Source organism: Bubalus bubalis, chromosome 13 (assembly GCF_019923935.1).
Source record: "Bubalus bubalis isolate 160015118507 breed Murrah chromosome 13, NDDB_SH_1, whole genome shotgun sequence".
Classification (NCBI taxonomy): Eukaryota; Metazoa; Chordata; class Mammalia; order Artiodactyla; family Bovidae; genus Bubalus; species Bubalus bubalis.
Window position 1 is genome coordinate 56536977 of NC_059169.1, and position 20192 is coordinate 56557168.

At 43.6% G+C, this 20192-nt stretch overlaps 1 protein-coding gene across 4 annotated transcripts in view; it reads left to right on the forward strand.

The window, feature by feature from the left end:
- The first annotated feature begins 12771 nt into the window (after positions 1 to 12771).
- CDK8 (cyclin dependent kinase 8) overlaps positions 12772 to 20192 on the forward strand; it is a 72330-nt gene continuing 64909 nt past the window's right edge. For 3 of the 4 annotated variants that reach the window (XM_006070960.3, XM_006070961.3, XM_025262850.2), the window contains exon 1: positions 12772 to 13050. In XM_006070960.3, coding sequence (XP_006071022.1) covers positions 12923 to 13050 — 128 coding nt within the window. In that variant the 5' untranslated portion in view covers positions 12772 to 12922. The remainder of the gene's footprint in view (positions 13051 to 20192) is intronic. The other variant, XM_025262851.2, reaches the window with a different exon arrangement.

Sequence of the window (20192 nt, forward strand, 5' to 3'; positions counted from 1 at the left end):
TCAGAACTGACTCAAATGTGTTCCTTTTTATGGCTGAGTAATATTCCATTGTGTATATGTACCACAACTTCTTTATCCATTCATCTGTCGATGGGCATCTAGGTTGTGTGTGTCTCTTAACTCCAAGATTTTTACAATTAGGAATAAAAAGGTATAAAAGAATTAAAACTGTATCATTAAAAGGATCTTCTGTATGTTTTCTGTTTTATGTACTGAAAATGTTTAAATGATCTTGGCTTCTTACAATGACAACCTTAATTGAAATTTAAAATCCAGTTCATGTGGTCGCAAAGAGTCAGACATGACTTAGCAACTGAACAACAACAATAAAAGGGCATTACTTTGGGAAGGTATTGGCTTTGGGTGATGAGTTAAGATCCCAGAAATACCTGAGTTGAATTTCAAAGAGGTGACAGGAATTAGAGAAGTAAAGAAGGAAGGGGAGTGTGGATGAGGAAAGGAGGGGAATGGTGATTGTTTTACAGAGAATCAATAAACGTGTCCTGCGTAGCGATTCCCAACCTTGAATGCCCATTAGGATCACCAGGGAGCTTTAAAAATCCAAGTGCTCAGTTGCAGCCCAGATCAATTACACCAGAATTGCTAGAGTGATTCACCAGGTATTTTCAATGGACACCCAAGGTCGCAAACCACTGTTTAATTGGATGGAAAGCAGCATAGGAGAAACTGGTTAGGAACCGTAGTGGACACTCGGAAGAGCTCGGACTGTGGGAAACATAGCTATGTGGAGCTAATGAATCTAATTCCAACATTTCCACTGCAAGCTGCCTTAAGGTGTTTTCATCATGTCAGGCTAAAGTAAATAAAGGCTGGAATATTAGATAAAGGAGCTAGGCTGTAGGCGGTGAAAGGTCACACAGGATCCTTGAAGATTTCTGAGTGGAGTAATGATGTAAATAAAATAGCGTTTTAAAATTTAAAAAGGATATAGGGTTTCAGAGAAAGAAGGACAATCATCTGATGGAACTTGACCTTGGGCTAGTAAGGGGAAGGGTTATGAAGGGTGGAAAAGCCCCAGAGTTTCTGAGCATGGAGCTGCATGGAAACAAATAACCTTACATATCAAGTATCAGGTGGTTGCAAAGGTGACCTAATCGTGTTTGTGTTCGATAGAAAGAGAGCTCTGTGGCTCACAGGAGACTCATGACTGGACAGGAACCAGCCAGAAATGACTCAGCTTTTCTGAGCAGCATAGTCCAGCTATGTGGAGGGTGAAGCATATTGGAATGAAAAACCAGAGTAAGATGTTAAACCTTGAAAAACTAACATGAAACTAAATGGTGATCCTATAGATTACTTGCTACACTTGGGTGTAGCAAAATAAACTTTGAAATGAAAATTAAAGTCATATGCTTATTCAAGAAAAAAGGTGTCCAGCAGAGGGATAAAAGGACAATATTATATTCCTGAATATCAATTTAAAGAGGTAAATTTTCTTTAAAAGTTACAGAACACGAGAGCAGAATTCATCATCAACAAATGGGAGAAATTTTCAGTTTGCGACATTCTTACTGGTCACTGTAATGGGAATCTCTTAGCTAAGAAAAGTAATTTTTTAACCTGTTATATGTATTTTTTCAGCTGTCTCTTTTACTTAGTAGGTATTTGATGGAAGAGTCTTGGCACCATACATAGACATTAATGAAGCAAGGGATGAGTGTAGGCATTTTTAAAATTATTTTGCAAAACATTAAATTAAAAACATCAAGCTAGTGTTAAAAAGAGGGGAAATCCTGTCTTCATTTCTCTCCTGACCCAGCTTAAATGTCATAGTCTGTCCTTTTCACTCACTGCTGCCAATAATCCTCACTTGCCATCCCTCATCTTTTCATCCTACCCAGCTGGCAGGGGCCTAATCCAGGATGAATCCAACATCTGTCTTTGTCTGGTCTCCACCTGGGCTGTTGAGTGCTGGTGTCAAAAACCTCACAGCAGGGCAGACGGATACTGATACACTGCATGGCTGCACCTGCAGATGGGCCCTTGACATTAGCTGGAAGTCCTAGGACGGTCTGCCAGCTATCTCTCTGATTCTGCCCAAAGGTTGTTTTCAACCTGCAGTCTTTTCGGGTATGAAATCATTGCTTTCTCTCCTTCCACACCTGTCTGCTCATTCACAGCAGGCAAACTTTTACCATATAGAGAAAACCAAAGCCATCTGAAACAGAACTACTTTCACCAAATCTACAGAGTCATATATATCCATGCCTGGTTGGAGAAGATTCTTGAGAGTCCCTTGGACTACAAGGAGATCCAACCAGTCCATCCTGAAGGAGATCAGTCCTGGGTGTTCATTGGAAGGACTGATGCTGAAGCTGAGACTCCAATACTTTGGCCACCTCATGTGAAGAGTTGACTCATTGGAAAAGACCCTGATGCTGGGAGGGATTGGGGGCAGGAGGAGAAGGGGACGACAGAGGATGAGATGGCTGGATGGCATCACCGACTCAATGGACATGAGTTTGGGTGGACCCCGGGAGTTGGTGATGGACAGGGAGGCCTGGCGTGCTGCGATTCATGGGGTCGCAAAGAGTCGGACACGACTGAGCGAATGAACTGAACTGAACTGAACTGGTAGACAGAAAAGCATGGATGATATTTTGCACTTCCTACTCACAAGAGGTGAGGTCTACTTGCCCAGTCTTTGAAACTGGGCTGATCTTGAGTTTTGCTTTCACCAACAGAATGTGGTAGAAGTGATGCCGTCTAAGTTCCAGAGCCCCAGCCTCAAGAGACCTTAACACTTTAACCTCTGCCATTTAAGAGCTCTCCCTGGTGATGTAGGAAAGTATGAGACTGGACTGCTGAGCCCAGCCAACCCCCAGAAAGGCGAGAAAAAATCAATTTCTGTTTCACACCACTGTGTTTTGGGGTTGACTGTAGGGCAACAGATCTGTGACAATAGTTTGTGTCCTTTTCTCTTCCTACCTTTTAACCACAGAGGAGATGTTCATGCACAAGTCTCCCCTCTCTGGTCCAGTCTCTTTTGCTAGTTTAGGGGTCCACAACTATTCATCATTCTCATTAATCCCTTATACACGGTTCCATTGAATTAAGGAAATACCTCCAGTCTCTTGCGACTCACAAAGCTTCCTTCAATCTTACTTTCACTCCCAGTTTTAGCCCTGATGCTGTAGGCTCTACTCATCTCCCTTTCACAGCTAACATCCTGAATGAGACTAGTAATAGCTAACATACACGAACACTTACCATAGCTAGGCACCATTCTAAATACATATATTACTAAGTGCCTTCACCATGACAACTACCTCAAGAGGTTCCTTCAGTTCAGTACAGTCACTCAGTCGTGTCCGACTCTTTGCGACCCCATGAATCGCAGCACGCCAGGCCTCCCTGTCCATCACCAACTCCCGGGGTCCACCCAAACTCATGTCCATTGAGTCGGTGATGCCATCCAGCCATCTCATCCTCTGTCGTCCCCTTCTCCTCCTGCCCCCAATCCCTCCCAGCATCAGGGTCTTTTCCAATGAGTCAACACTTCACATGAGGTGGCCAAAGTATTGGAGTCTCAGCTTCAGCATCAGTCCTTCCAATGAACACCCAGGACTGATCTCCTTCAGGATGGACTGGTTGGATCTCCTTGCAGTCCAAGGGACTCTCAAGAGTCTTTTCCAACACCACAGTTCAAAAGCATCAATTCTTCGGCGCTCAGCCTTCTTCACAGTCTAACTCTCACATCCATACATGACCACTGGAAAAACCATAGCCTTGACTAGATGAAACTTTGTTGGCAAAGTAATGTCTCTGCTTTTCAATATGCTATCTAGGTTGGTCATAACTTTCCTTCCAAGGAGTAAGCGTCTTTTAATTTCATGGCTGCAATCACCATCTGCAATGATTTTGGAGCCCAAAAAAATAAAGTCTGACACTGTTTCCACTGTTTCCTCATCTATTTCCCATGAAGTGATGGCACCAGATGCCATGATCTTCGTTTTCTGAATGTTGAGCTTTAAGCCAACTTTTTCACTCTCCACTTTCACTTTCATCAAGAGGCTTTTTAGTTCCTCTTCACTTTCTGCCATAAAGGTGGTGTCATCTGCATATCTGAGGTTATTGATATTTCTCCCAGCAATCTTGATTCCAGCTTGTGTTTCTTCCAGTCCAGCGTTTCTCATGATGTACTCTGCATATAAGTTCAATAAACAGGGTGACAATATATAGCCTTGACGTACTCCTTTTCCTATTTGGAACCAGTCTGTTGTTCCATGTCCAGTTCTAACTGTTGCTTCCTGACCTGCATACAGATTTCTCAAGAGGCAGGTCAGGTGGTCTGTTATTCCCATCTCTTTCAGAATTTTCCACCGTTTATTGTGATCCACACAGTCAAAGGCTTTGGCATAGTCAATAAAGCAGAAATAGATGTTTTTCTGGAACTCTCTTGCTTTTTCCATGATCCAGCGGATGTTGGCAATTTGATCTCTGGTTCCTCTGCCTTTTCTAAAACCAGCTTGAACATCAGGAAGTTCACGGTTCACATATTGCTGAAGCCTGGCTTGGAGAACTTTGAGCATTACTTTACTAGCATGTGAGATGAGTGCAATTGTGCGGTAGTTTGAGCATTCTTTGGCATTGCCTTTCTTTGGGATTGGAATGAAAACGGACCTTTTCCAGTCCTGTGGCCACTGCTGGGTTTTCCAAATTTGCTGGCATATTGAGTGCAGCACTTTCACAGCATCATCTTTCAGGATTTTAAATAGCTCAACTGGAATTCCATCACCTCCACTAGCTTTGTTCATAGTGATGCTTTCTAAGGCCCACTTGACTTCACATTCCAGGATGTCTAGCTCTAGGTCAGTGATCACACCATTGTGATTATCTGGGTCGTGAAAATCTTTTTTGTACAGTTGTTCTGTGTATTCTTGCCACCTCTTCTTAATATCTTCTGCTTCTGTTAGGTCCATACAATTTCTGTCCTTTATAGAGCCCATCTTTGCATGAAATGTTCCCTTGGTATCTCTAATTTTCTTGAAGAGATCTCTAGTCTTTCCCATTCTATTGTTTCCCTCTATTTCTTTGCATTGATCGCTGAGGAAGGCTTTCTTATCTCTCCTTGCTATTCTTTGGAACTCTGCTTTCAAATGGGTATATCTTTCCTTTTCTCATCTGCTTTTTGCTTCTCTTCTTTAGTTACTACTATAATTCCAATTTTACAGCTGAGAAAACAGAGGCACAAGGAAGTGAAAAACATGGTGCCCTGTTGTAGGTCTGGATATGAAAGTCGGATTTTGTGGCTACAGTCAGTTCTCCTAACCATTCTGCTATAGAAGCATCTACACTCTGTTCCATTTCCTTACTTCAAACTTAACTCTTCCACTCAATGTAGACCGGCTTTGCCCCCATCTCACCACCAAAACTGCACTTATTATCCAAAACAATCTATAGAGATAAGTCACATGGTCTTAGTGGGGACCCCCCCCAAAGAAATTGGCTCTTAAGAGGCCCCAAAATTCTTAGCTATTACAATGGCTTGTGGTCCTCAAAGTGCCATGGTAAACAGATACACAGTGTATCTGTGGTATTAACATTTCATAGGGGTGGACAGTTAGGAAGCAAAATGTCTAAAACTATTCCTTGGAGGGGGGGTGATAATTTTAAAAGAAGTTGAGAAACACTGTGTAAATTAAACACTATACTCCTTATCTTGCTTTACTTCTTGGCAACATCCAACACTATCGACCATTCCCTTCTTTCCAAAACTTGTTCTTCCTTTGTCTTTTGTGACATCATTCCCCTTGATGCCCCCAAATAACCCTCTGGCTGCCTCCTCTCAGTCTCCCTTTCTGGCTCCTCCTCTACCCACCCCTGGAATGTTGGAGGTGCTCAGGGATCTGCTCTGTTCTCAGTGTAACACTTTGCAGGTGATCGAGTCAATTTGTACAGCTGATGATTTCCAAATTTTTATCTCTAGCCATGATCACTCTTTTTAGCTTTAGTCTCCCATATCCCCCTTCCCACTAGGAATGTTCACTTATATTTCTGCAACATCTCCTATTTGACATGTCCAAAATGGAGTTCTTAATTTTTCTTCTAAACTTATCTCTTTCAAAGTCTTCCCCATCTCAGTAAGCGGCAACATCTTCAGGAGTCATCTTGATTCCTCTTTCTTTACATCCCTTCCAACGATCAGCAAGTCCCCTATCTATCTATTTATCTGTCTATCTACTTGCCCTATCCATATATCTGTCTCTCAATCTTGCCTTCTAGAATCCATTCTTAACATAGTAGCCAAGTTGTTCTTTTCAAAGTAAAGACACCTGGTCACTAACCTGCTCGCAACCTTCCAGTTGCTCCAAAATAAAACCTGTGGCCTAAATGACCTCCCTGGTGGTTCAGTCAGTAAAGAATCTGCCTGCAATACAGGTAGACCCAGGTTCCATCCCTGGGTCAGGAAGGTCCCATGGAGAAGGAAATGGCAACCCACTCCAGGAGTCTTGCCTGGAGAATCCCATAGACAGAGGAGCCTGGTGAGCTACAGTTCATGGGGTTGCAAAGAGTTGAGTCGGACACGATTGAGCAACTACAAAAAGTTCTGTATAGGCTTGCCCCTGCCTACCTCATTGTCCTCATCTCACACAACCTCTCCCCTCATTACACTCCTATCACACAGCCTTCTTTCTGTTCCTTGGCTCCTGGCTCAAGGTCTTTGCACTTGCTGTCCCTCAGATCCATCCATCTGGGCCACTCTGCCTCCCTCCCCTTGGCAGCTTTTGCTCCTCGTCACTCAGGTCTCCCCTTAAGTATCACCTCAGAGAGTCTCTGGCCATTGACCTGATCTAAGTAATCTCCTCCTGGGCCCACTTTCCGTCTCATTGTCCTGTTTCATTTCTTCATGGTACTTACTTAGAGCATTCCCCCCTTCTCCTGTGAGCTCTTTACCCCCATCTTCCTCATCCCTCTGAATGAAGGAGCACTGTATTCTTATATAACCCTGCCTCCGTGGCCACACTTCACTGGTCCAAGGCAGGCTCCTGACCCAGCTGGTCCAGTGTCTTTCCTGGGGTTTTTAGAACTGGAATTGAGAAGCAGAGCTGATTCTTCTCTAATGACAGGCATCTTACCTCAAATTCAGGGACTGTTAGTGGTCATGTGTCCAGTCATGTGGAGGAAATGACTCTGTAAGAGCAAATGACACTCACATGATTAAGGGAAGAAAGTTATTTTTGAAAGTTTTCTTCTTCTTTTTTTTTTTTGTTCTGGTGGTTTCTAGGGTCTAAATTAAATTCGAGATGCTTATAGAGTCGAGAAACTTTTTGCATCAGTGTTTTCTTTGAAAAATTATAAAAGACTAGACAGATTGAAGCTGCTATTTATCATGTCTAACATTACACTCAAATATAGTTGCTTAATTTGTGCTTTTTGATGATAAAGGTAATGAACACTCAACCTGTAGAATGGGAGAATAGATACTTTACATTAAATCACTTAGAACTGGAATTGAGATACTGACTAAGAAAATGGAATTAGAAGTTGCAGAGACAAGTGATCAATGCTGAGAAGACTTAGTAAGACTTTTATGTTCATATATCATAACCCACCAAATCCTTCTGCTGCAAAAAGCACATGCTCAGAGGAAGGGCTGAGGAAAATGTCAAACGTTTTAAAATGACTTGCCCCCCTTTATATTAAGGTTCATTTAAATCTTTATAGAAACCAAGCCAATGCAGCACATTCTAATTCTTTATAATTATGCAAACTATGTCCTGGGCCCTGTGTGGAGGCCTAAGAGAAGTTAGAGACTCGGTCATTAAGGTGTTCGTTAAAGGAAAGATTTTTTTTTTTTAAGTACATAAAATAAATGGCTGGGCTTTCCTGGTGGCTCAGTGGTAAAGAATGAGCCTGTCAAGCAGGAGACTTGAGTTTAATCCCTGGGTCAGGAAGATCCCCAGAGAAGAAAATGGCAACCCACTCCTGTATTCTTGGCTGGGAAATTCAATGGACAGAGGAGTCTGGTGGGCTACAATCCATGGGGTTGCAAGAGTTAGACACAACTGAGGGACTAAGCAACAACAGCAAAATAAATTACTACCATATAAGGTAGCCAGGCTTTCCTGGTGGTTCAGACAGTAAAGAGTCTGCCTGCAATGCAGGAAACCCAGGTTCAATCCTTGGGTCTGTAAGATCCCCTGGATCTTACAGAGCAGAACAACCCACTCTAGTATTCTTGCCTGGAGAATTCCATGGACAGAGGAGCCTAGTAGGCTACAGTCCATGGGGTCGCAAAGAATCGGACATGAATGATGCGACTTAGCATGCACGCATATGAGGGAGCTATGATGTTTCTATGTGAGTTACAAAGCAAGTGCAATGGTACCAGGGCTGGGGTAGGAGTTCATGGGAGAGAAAGGTCATATTCAGTTGCCAGAACCAGGAAAGGCTGCGTGACTGACTTAGGCATTTGAGCTGTACCTTGGAGGATGGGTAGCCCTGCAAAGGTCAGAGATGGTATGAGGAAGCATCCAGCCTTTGAGAATGGGACAAAAGCATACTTGGCATGAGCACGAAGGACAGTGAACAGCAAATGAAGGCCTGAGCTCAGATGGTTGGCAGGAAAACAACAGAATGTCTGTCTATGGGCACCGCTGTGCCGGGAAATTGGGAGGTTCAGGGCACCGTATGGTATGCTCAGTTTCAGAAATTTTAAGTTTGAGATGACAGCACATTATCCCCTGAGGCTGAACAGGAGGCAGTAGAAATGTGGGGCTGGTGTTTGAGAGGCATGTTTAGACTGGAGATGTTAAATTTAGAATGTAAAGAACCACATTTTAAGACAAGAAGCACAAGTGTGGCTTGTGCGTTGTCTGGAACATGGACCAATGAGGGCCACAGATGCTCTAGTGTCACTGGAAGTCACCATGGTGCCACGAGACGTGACATCAGGATGACCTGAGGCTGAAATCAAACCGAAACGGGAGCCCTTAGGTCCCTGATATGTTCGATTCAGTCAAACAACAGTTAAGTGTGAAGCTGATTTCTCTGATCCCTCCCTCAGGTTTTTGGAATACAAGTGTGAGCCCCAAGGGCTTCCCAGCACACTGCTTTGGCTCTGTGGGCCACTTCTTCACTCCTATAATTGAGGTTCCAGCTGCTGCCTTTTCCTTTCCTCCAAGCCTGGACACAGGCTCCAGAGGTAAGACCGGCTTATGTCTTAGGGATGATAGAAGGGAATTACCACACAGAAAAGAAAAACCTCAAGCTGGATATTAGCTATTACTGCTCCTGACACATTAGCCAAGCTCCCCTCAGGGGCCCTAGTGGCTCTCTCTTCCTTTGCTCCCTATCCTGATACTCTGCTAAGGGACCAGCTCACCCCTGTGTGCCCCCAACCTAGAGTCCAGATCTCTAACTCACACCATAGTTGCAGAGAGAAAAGCAAGTCTTTCTCTTTCCTGGTCCAAGGCGGCCTTCCTTTCCTACTCTGGGATTACTCACAGTAGAAACATGGCAAGCTTGACTACAGGAGTCATTTCACCATGTACATGTATGTCAAAATATCATGCTGTACCTCTTAAATCTAAACTATTTTTATGGGAGAAAAAAAAAAAAACTCAGGAGCTTCCCTGGTGGCTCAGTGGTAAAGAATCCACCTACCAATGCTGTTTCGACCCCTGATCTGGTAAGATCCCAGGGGATGGAAGGAGCAACTAAGCCGGTGCATAGAAACTACTGAAGCTCCAACTCGAGAGCCCGTGCTCTACAACAAGAGAAGCCACTGCAATGAGAAGCCCGTGTACCGCAACAAGTGAGTGCCCCCGCTCACCACAACCAGAGAAAAGACGGCACAGCAGTGGAGAACCAGCACAGCCAAAAGTAAAATATATAAATAAAATTATTTAAAATACAAACAAACAAACTTGGTTTCTTCACAGGGATGTCTGTCTTATCTTCATCCATAAAGTGGATGAAGTCATAACAGTAGTCAAAAGTCATTTGAAGAAGTTGGAGACCTTCAGGATTCAGGAATATTATGTGCAAGGGATGTGGGAAGTGGGTACAGGGCCAGGGTGGGAGCAAGCCCAGTCCCAAGCTTCTTCACTACCTTTTCTCTAGCATCGTGTTTTGGTTTCTCAGGATCTACGAGTAAACACTTGGACAAAAAACCACATCATTTGAGAAATACAAAATGTATAAGCTTCAGGAAGAGTCTAGTCTAAATTTGTATTTAGGAAAAAAATTAAATTCTTTATGCAAAGGAACAGTCCTGCTAGAAATCCTCCAATTTACATCACTGAATAGAAACATCTAACATCCCACTCATGAATGCTTACCTTTCTGGAGCACTTACTGTAAGCTGAGGTCTTTTTTTAATTTTTTGGCCATGCTGTGAGTCATGTGGGATCTTAATTCCCCATTCAAGGATTGAACCTGAGCCCCCTGCAGTGAAAGCTCAAGTCTTAACCACTGGACCACCAGGGAAGTCACTGAGGTTTCTTATATCTCCATTTTGCAAAGAAAGGAATTCAGGGACCAAGGACACACTGCTAATAAATGGTACATCAAGATTCAAACCCAGGCCCCCTGACCAGTCAGTATATTTAAACACTAAATAGTATTTGACGTACTAGGAAAAACAACTTTGTTTAAACCAGTGGTGAAGTCACTCTTTTCTCCTGGGAAATTTGTTGAAGAGCCCTTCTGAGAATTTTTCATAAAATGGTATCATGGTCATCATTTGTACATAGATATTTTTGACACAAACATCCTTACTCATTAATTCAACACATGTTTCTGGTTTCCCTGATAGCTCAGTTGGTAAAGAATCTGCCTGCAATGCAGGAAACCCCTGTTTGATTCCTGGGTTGGGAAGATCCGCTGGAGAAGGGACAAGCTACCCACTCCAGTATTCTTGGGCTTCCCTAGTGGCTCAGCTGGTAAAGAATCTCCCTGCAATGCGGAAGACTTGGGTTTGATCCCTGGGTTGGGAAGATCCCCTGGAGAAGGAAAAGGCTACCCACTCCAGTATTCTGGGCTGGAGAATCCCATGAACATAGATGTTTTTGACACAAACGTCCTTACCTATTAACTCAACACATGTTTACTGCACACCAAAATCAAGCCATGATACTAGGCATCAGGGAAGATGCAAATATGACTTCTTATAGAAATTAATAATCTAGCAAGGAAGAGGAAATAAAAGAACACAATTTGATGAATATCATGGGAAAGGTGAAAAAATTGGTTGCACGTTCAAAGTGGAGAGACACCATGGGGAACTTTCGTGAAAATGGTAGCAGTTGGGAAGAGTAAAATAAATATAAACATAAAATTAATGTAAAATAAAAATATGAAAAATAGACATCTAAATAAGGGGGATAAAACAAAATGAGGCGTTATTATCAATATACCAGCACTGGGACTTCCTTGGTCCAGTGGCTAAGACTCCACACTCCCAATGCAGGGGTCGGAGGTTGCATCCCTGGTCAGCGAATTAGAACCCACATGTTGCAACTAAAGATCCTGAGTGCCACAACTAAGACCTGGTGCAGCCAAATATTTTTTAAAAAAACGATAAAGATACCAAGACTCCTCCAGCAGACACCTTTCCTCCCTTAAAATTATGAACAGTTTTTATGGATTTAGATCCATTGCTGTAATCATGGCTAAAAATAGCTATTCTTAGGAGCAGTGGTACAAAAGGCCGTACTCAAAGTATCATCTCCTCTGAAAGGATAGTCCTCTGTCACAAGAGTGCCACTCTCTAGGGGCAGCGTGGCCACTCCCAACTGACTCCCTTTTACTGATGTTTGTAATGCATGTCAGCACGTTGCTATTACTGTGCAGCCCTTATTAGACCGTGAACTACAAGATTCCCCGAGTGATAGTCTGTGAGTCATTGATCAATAATTAGACTTATTTTTTTCGATAACGATAGTGCCCTTTAAACTCTGGAGTTCGGAAGTGGCACAAAATGTGATTCTAACACAGACTAGACTCCCTCACGCTTAAATTTCTCTAGTTAAGTTTCTGGCCCAAATCTGACTTTAGCGACAACGCTGTTAAAAAAAAAAAAAAAAAAATTCCCAAGTGGTCATCGAAACGCCTCCCCTTCTTCTGGACTACGAATCCCATCGTGCATCGCTCCCACCTCCCCCCTCGCGGAGGGCGGAGCCGAAGGCGGGGCGGCCACGGCGGCGGCCGGTGCATTCTGGGTGCTGTAGTCTGGAGCCCCAGCTGCCGCCAGGACGGCCCACGTGGTGCTGGTGGCGGCTTCACTGGGCAGCAGCTACGGCGCCGGGTTCACGCGCCCCCCGGGGGAGTGAGGCTCGGCTGGAGAGGTGCGCGGCGCGGGCGGCGGGGAAAGCCGAGCGGCCCGGGTCTTCGCGACGTTTTTGCGACAGCGCGGCCGCGTTCCGCGAGTCCCCGCCCTCCGCTCTCTGAGGTGGTGCCGGCTGTTGTGCGGCGCTGCCTTTCTGTCTGAGTGGACGGCAGAGCGAGCGAGGGAGCGAGCGTGAGCGTGTGTTAGCGCGGCTAGGCGCGAGCGCCCGAGGGAGAGCCCGCCGCGCCGCCGCCGCCGCCCGCCGCGGGGGCCGAGCGCGCGGCCGGAGCGCAGGAGCCAGAGCCCCGGAGCCCGCGGGGACAAGGGCAGCGACCGCGCTCCCCACCCCCAGCCCTCGTCCCTCGCCCTCCTGCGCCCCCGGGTTCCTCGGCGTGTGTCCCCCCACCCCACCCCGGCCGGCCCCCGCCCCGCCGCCCCGCTGGATGTCCCCGGCGCCCTCGCGGGGCCTCCTCTTGCTCCTGCCGCCGCGGCCGGGTCGGCGCTGCGGCCGCCGGGCGTAGAGCGGGCGGCTTCCCGGGGGCCGCGGCTGTCGGAGCCTCCCGGAGGGCCCCCGCCCCCGCGCCGCGGCGCCGTGACCCCCGCTCTCCGGCCCCGCCGGCCGTGACAATGGACTATGACTTTAAAGTGAAGCTGAGCAGCGAGCGGGAGCGGGTCGAGGACCTGTTTGAATACGAGGGCTGCAAAGTTGGCCGAGGCACTTACGGTCACGTCTACAAAGCCAAGCGGAAGGATGGGTGAGTGTCGGCGGGGCAGGTGGGCAGCCTCCCGCGGGCCGGGCTCCGGGAGGACGTAGTGCCCGATGGGGGCCGAGCCCGCGCAAGACCCCCACCCCCATCCTGCGAGCCGCTCCAGTGGTCTCCCGGCGCCGCTCGTCGGGAGGAGGAGCGTGTGATCCACGGGCTCTGTACTTTTCAAGGGCTTCGGTGCCGGATTTCTTTGAATGTTCCTTATAAAACGTCAGCTTAAATGATGTTGGAGGGAGGGGTCGATTTATTAGGGGACCCTTCACCCGCCTCCGGACTGACATCCATCAGCCCGGAAGGGAAGCTGGGATCCTTTCCTCCGCACAGGTTGGTGATGGATTTAAGACCCCATTTGGGTTTTATTTGTGGGGAAGAAAGCAGCAAGTCAGGGTGGTTTTGAAGAGTTCCTCCCGGTGATCGATCACCTGCGGCAGAAACGTAGCAGTTGCTGTTTCGCTATCATTAGCTGCGAGTTTTACCTAGAACAATGGGGGTTTGGTGCAGGGTAGGTGGTGGGGAGAAAGGCGAATGACAAATAGGGGTGTCTTATTCAGACCCCCCTCCCCCCCAGTTTAGCAGTTGGCAACGAACTTTAAATAGTCTCTTTGCTTTAAATGTTCTTACCTAGAAATAACTTAATTAAGTCTATGACTGGTAATGCTCCCAATTTAGTTTCCTAAACCGGCAAGCGAACTGTTCATTTTTCCTTTGTCAGTAGATGAATGTCTTGTAATGTTGACAAAAGAGAAGACATTTCTTAGATGAGAAATATAATCTATTAACTCCTAGTTTTCCTCTTGTAAAAACGGATGTTGTCTTTCTCACCTTTGACACTATAGGAAAAAGCTGGAAAGGGCGTCAAAGCTTATATAATCTTTAGATTTTATTATAAACAAAGTAGGTTTACTTGAACATCACTCTTAGTTTGGTTAAGCTGCAGTTTAACGTTTAAAATAATTGCTTTTTTCAGCAAATTAGATGGGAGGATATGTTCAGAACGGTATTAGTGCTTAAAAAAATGAAACCATTCATAAAGCTGAAGTTACCTGGGTTGGGGGGAAGCCATATTTATAAATACTAAAGTATCCTCAATATTGGAAAAGGAAGGAGCTATGTATTCAATATTTTTCTTAGATTTGCTGAGGTATCTTTCTAAAATAACTTAAAATGGACTATAAGGAAGAAGATAGTAATTCTAATTAATTTGGAATATAAGTTTCAGTGCTTGTATGCAGCAGTAAAGCAGTACTGGTATCTGCAAAGATAGGGAGTTGAGAACTTGATCCTGTAGGTGCTGCATGTATTCACAACTACTTTTAAGTGGAATGGATAGTTGGGTGACATTTGAGAAATCAGTGTCTGGAGATACTGCTGACTCTTGTTTAATTATGTTTCTCATTGAAGTATTACTCTGTAATAAAGTACATATTTAAAAAATTATCCTTGTTAACTTCCTATACAATGTTTTTAAGAGCCTTATGCCCTCTCCCTGTCCCCCAGTATTATGTAATTTGGAGCATGTTCATAAAATCCCCGATCCCATGAGGTTAGACATTGTAGGACATTTGACCAGTCTGTCATCTGTTCTATAAAATTCTGGTGACCTTAAATTCTTTTTGATCTCTCTGAAAAAACCAGTTCTGTTTTCATAAATTACTATTTTAATAAAACATCTAAATTTTATTAACTTTGATTTAACATTTTATTAAAAACTGTAATATTGTTTACTGGCAGGAGGTACTTTTGATCACATTTTATATCTCGTGGTCAAGTTTTCACTTAGGCTAAGAATAATTTTAGGAGATTTAAATTTAATCTGTACAATTTAAAAATAGATGGGTGTATGGTATATGAACATATCTTTGTCATTCATGATAGCCAGGTAGCCTTGCATTTGGAAACATTAACTTTTTGTTTATAATTCCTTGGGCTTGTTTTTCAGTAGCCATTAATGATTTTGTTCATAGGAAGAACTATTTTTTAAAAAATGGATCAAATGTCAAGAGAGTTTTAAACTTACTTTCAACAGTTTCTGTGTTCCAGAGGGAATATTTTTCGGTTTGGCTTCTTATAACCTCACTCTGGTAAAATGCAGTATTATATTTATGAAGCTTGTTTGATCTTCTGTCAGTGAAATGTAATTTAATGCATTTAAGTCCAGGTAAAATAAAATTTGTGGCTATTTAATCTTTTATAAAAAGATGATCAGATAATTTGGTTCTAGTATTGATTTATTTTCAAATGAGGTTATATATTCTGCAGCTGAAATTTCAGAGAACTCTAGGATCCCAGACAGTAACGTCTTCAAAAAGAGTACTCAGATTTAAATAAAATGAAACAAATTTTGTTTTGATGTCAGTTCATTTCAGTTACTCAGTCACTCAGTTGTGTCCGACTTTTAGACGCCAAGGACTGCAGCACGCCAGGCTTTCCTGTCCTTCACTGTCTCCAGAGTTTGCTCAAACTCATGTCCATCGAGTCGTTGATGCCATCCAACCATTTCATCTCTTGTGTCCCCTTTGTCATTTGGCTATTAAAATGAACGTATGTAAATGTATCTTTGATGTTGTCCAGCGAGCATCCTGGACATCCTAGACATGATTAATTAGTAAAGGAATTTATACCAGAGGAGTTAGCTTCTTAAATTATTGTTTTAGGAAATAAACAACGTGGTCAGTTCTTTGATATTAAGTAGTAGTAACACTCTCCTGCCAGTATACTAAGTATACCAAGGCATTTTAAGGAATGTGGGGAAGGGGGAGTCCTTTGAAGCATGATTACATACAGGGAAAAGGGATCTTTTATAATTCTGTTAATTTCAGGTTCTAGTAGAGTTAAAACATAAATGTACAATAAATCTTGGGAATAATTTGCTCTTACTGTCACCATAAATAAGATTGAGCGTGTCCTTTGTGCCTTAACACCAAAAGGGTAGTCAGTGGCAAGCAGGGTGATTCGTTTTCTTTCTGAGTCAATTGCTTTTCCTCTTTGCAGAATTTAGGCAACCAAACCTGTCTTATTCAAAGGAATAGAAAAGTGTGAGAACCAGAAAACAATTTGTGTGTTTAAATTCTAAGCTCTCATTATTGGCACTGGGCATTGTAGAATTTAAAAATTGATTTGGGGTAAGAGTTTGATCTCCAAAAAAGAAAAGCAAAAAGAGTTTCTTGAATAGGGTTCTTAGTCTTCTGTACTTTATGTTCAAAAGAACAAAAACTGGGCTTGGGGGTTGGATAATTGGGATTGTGTGTGTGTGTGTGAGAGAGAGAGAGAGAGAGAGAGAGAGAGAGAAAGGTGGAAGGGAGGAGGGAAATACACAGAATACATTTGTTGGGGGACTTTTGTAGACAGCACAGAGGTTAGTAGGCAGAAATAGTAACAGTAGTAGCTAAATTACTGAGTGAATCTTAGGACGTGGGCAAAGCCTTGACAGCCATCATCTGTGGAATCCTCATAGGTACCACACCAGTCAGTTGTGTTCATTCAGATTTACAGTTGAGGAAACGGAGGTTTAAAGGTGAAGCAAATTTGTCCATGATTACATGACTAATTAAATGTCAGAGCTGGAATTGTGGGGTTACAAGCAAGTCTCTTACTCCAGACCCATGCTCTTAACCATCATGCTTTGTATTAAGATAAATATAAGCATAGTCATGGGGATTTGGTGTTTTAGGAAGTCATTTCAGAAAACATGAGTGCCTTATCCCTGGGCTAGTCTTTTCAGTTAACTTATACTTTCTTAGTATGTTTCTGAACAATCTTAGTTTTTTCTAATGCTGCAAAAGTAAGTATATAACAATGTGGGTGTTTCTATTTACTATGTGTGTGTGTGTGTGTGTGTGTGTGTATTAGGATGAACTGTTAAGTTGGGGGGACTGGAGAATTGAGTGTGAGTTCAGACTCTGCCTCTGATCACCAGTGTGACCCTGGGCAAGTCATTTGTCCTTGTAGACCTTTGTTTCCTTGTTAGAAGATTACAGGGTTTCAGTTGATAATTTTTTGGGACTTGTACTGTAATTTGAAGAAGTAAAAATCATGACTATAAAATACTTTTGCAAGATCAGGTTAACAAGTACTAAGACAAAAATTTTACTTTAGGCAGTAATATACTTCCATATTTCTTAGTCTCATGCTTTAATGTGGATTCTCATCAACCACCAGTGAGAAGACAGGTAACTTCCAAAGACTTGTCAGCTCCCACACCTAACATGTCTTTTATCCCACCGTAACATCCCCTCCGTTTACCTGTGAAGGTGCCAGGTTCGTGTAGCTATCCCACTCTTGTGCACCACTCATTTGGTGGCTAGCATGAGGGACTCATCTGATCTGCACTGACCCTGTGAGTCAGCTTTAATTCCTTAACTGTGATCAGAACTTGGTTGGAACCCTATCTTCCCCTGAAGGATTCTGCTAGTTTTCTTCTTAATATCGCTGAACCCAATATCTAGCTTGAATTTGATTTAAGTATTTCTTTAGATGTCAGACGTGGCAAATCCAGCATGTAATAATCCTTATCACTGGGGATTTTGCATGTTCAGTAAGGACTATTCCTTGTAACATTTCAAACCTGTGATGGAAAGGGACAGGCAGAACATTGTGCGTTTTTTACCTGCTGGCCATTAAACTCACCTCCTTAGATACTCAGTGAATTCATATCCACAGGTTAGGCCACTCTGAGGTGTCATTCTTAGATCCCATTTTCTTAATAGCAAGACTGGCAAATTAATGCATTTTGGATTTGTTTGATTGTTTTACAGTTTCTTCTAACATTGGAAGAAATCCATCCACTCATTCTTTCAGCAAATATTTACTGGATGCTTCTGTCTGCCAAGCACTGTCCAAGGTATTGACAGTGCAAAGATGAGTAAAACACTCCATTATTTGAGAAGATACCTGCTGAGGAAACAAACATGTAAATAAGCTGTAGCCATTTAATAAGCACTATGATAATCAATACCAGGTGCTCTTGGGACACAGACATGGAGCTCCCACCTCTCTGCTTTCAGGGAAGCCCCTCACAGAGGGCAGCACTCTGTTGACTGTGAAAGGACAGGGAAGGTCTCCTCAGAAAGGACATGTCGAGAGGACAGCAAGAGTGCTTTTTGTTGTGCTCTTACAGACCCCAGCACAGGTTGTGGGTTTGGATTCTTTCTTCCCATGCCTTTCCTCCTCATATCTGTCTGTTGCCAGTGTCTTCAAGCTCCTGCTGTATGCGTAGCGCTCCACACATGCTCTGCAAAGGTTCCCTTGTTCGCATTGAACCTCATGAGGCCCCGGTTCAGCACAGGGATAACTTTGTCAGCATGTAGGTGGCGCAGTGGTAAATAACCCCTCCTGGCTCGGGAAGATCCCCTGGAGCAGGAAATGGCCACCCACTCCAGTATTCATGCATGAAAAAAATCCCACGGACAGAGGGGCCTGGCGGGCTACAGTCCATGGGGTTGCAAAGAGTGAGACACGACTGAGCACCCAAGCACGCGTGCACACTGAGTGCTTTAATTGTCTCTGAGGCACTTTGCCACCACAAGAACATTGGTGCATCAGAGCACAAGCAGCCTCTGAAGTCCAAGTTTCTGGTTTAGGAGTAGCTCTCACGTGTGAACTGCCACGGCAGGACAACCTTTGGCTTACGGCTCACAATAGCAGATGATCTTCCTTTGGCCTCACCTCTGTTAGAAGTAGGGAACCAGAATTTTCTAGCTGCTGAGATGGTGGTGGCAGTAGATCGGAGGGGGAATTCCTCTAATTGGGACTCTCGGTGGTGTGAAGAGGTGGTAGGGAGGGGGCTTCCAGCATACTGAATATCAGCCAGGAAAACAGAAATAATGATATATTATTATAAGTTATTGTTGGTCATTTGCAAACTTACCTGCTTTTTCAAAAATTTGTTCTCTTGGCATCTGTGTCCAGAATTATGATTTACAAACACTTGAAATATACATATGTAAGGGAACTGTATATGCCAAATGAGTGTTGATAAATATATATATATATATTTCCCTGTGGCTGGTGTTATCTTTCTTGTCATGTCTTGCATCGTTGAATGAATCCTCGTTGTCTAGGTTTCTTTTTTCATGTTTTTTTTGTTCTTAGCTGCTGCTGCTAAGTCGTTTCAGTCGTGTCCGTCTCTGCTGCTAGAGAATGGAAATCCTACTGTCCTTAACTCCTTCAGAACAGTTTGTATATCCTTTCCTTCACAGCAGCTTAAGTAGGCCTCGGCCATCTCTTTGAAACTACTGTAATACTTTTTGTCTTTAAACTGTCACCCCAAGGCAGTTCTTGAAGTGACTCTTGAAAGTGACTTTCACTCGTTATTTTGATCTTAATACTTAAAGACCCTTTAGTATAATTTTCTCAAGATTTTTTAGTGATTGTCAAAGTCACAAATCCAGCCCCTGCTGTAGTAAGCTGCTTTTACTGATAGAGTTATGTCGTGTCGTTCAGGTGTGTCATCGCAGAAAAAATGCTGAGAATCCCCTTTTTAAAACTGAGATATATCACATAGCATAAAATTCACGCTCTCAAAGTGTGCAGCCCACCGGCTGTTAGTCTGTCCACAGAGCTGTGCCATCATCACTGCTGTCTGTGCCAGGACATTTCTCTCCTGTCAGAAGGAACTCCACGTTGGTTAGTGGTCACTCCACAGCTCCCCTTCTGCCCAGGCCCTGGCAACCACCCATCTACTTCCTTTCTCCCTGGGTTTGCCTATTCCGAACATTCCATGTAAATGGAAGCACACGGTATGTGGCCATTTGTGTCTTTACTTAGCGTAGTGTTTTCAGTATTCATCTGTGTTGTGCACGTATCAATATTTCATTCCTTTTTATGGTTGAAAACTATTGCCTTGTATGGATAGTCCACGTTTTGTGTATCCGTTTATTACTTTGTGGACATCTGGATTGTTTCTACTTCTTGGCTGTTATGAATAATGCTGCTGTGAAACTTCATGTGCGAGTTATTGTGTAGATACATGTTTTGGGTTTTCTTAGACATATACCCAGAGTCATATGGTAACTGTTTAGCTTTTTGAGAAACTGCCAAATGTTTGAAAGCAGCTGAGAACCACTTTGAGTGACTCTACCTTGACTTTGGTTTAGAACCAGGATTTGTCCTTTGTCCGCAAGACCTGGACA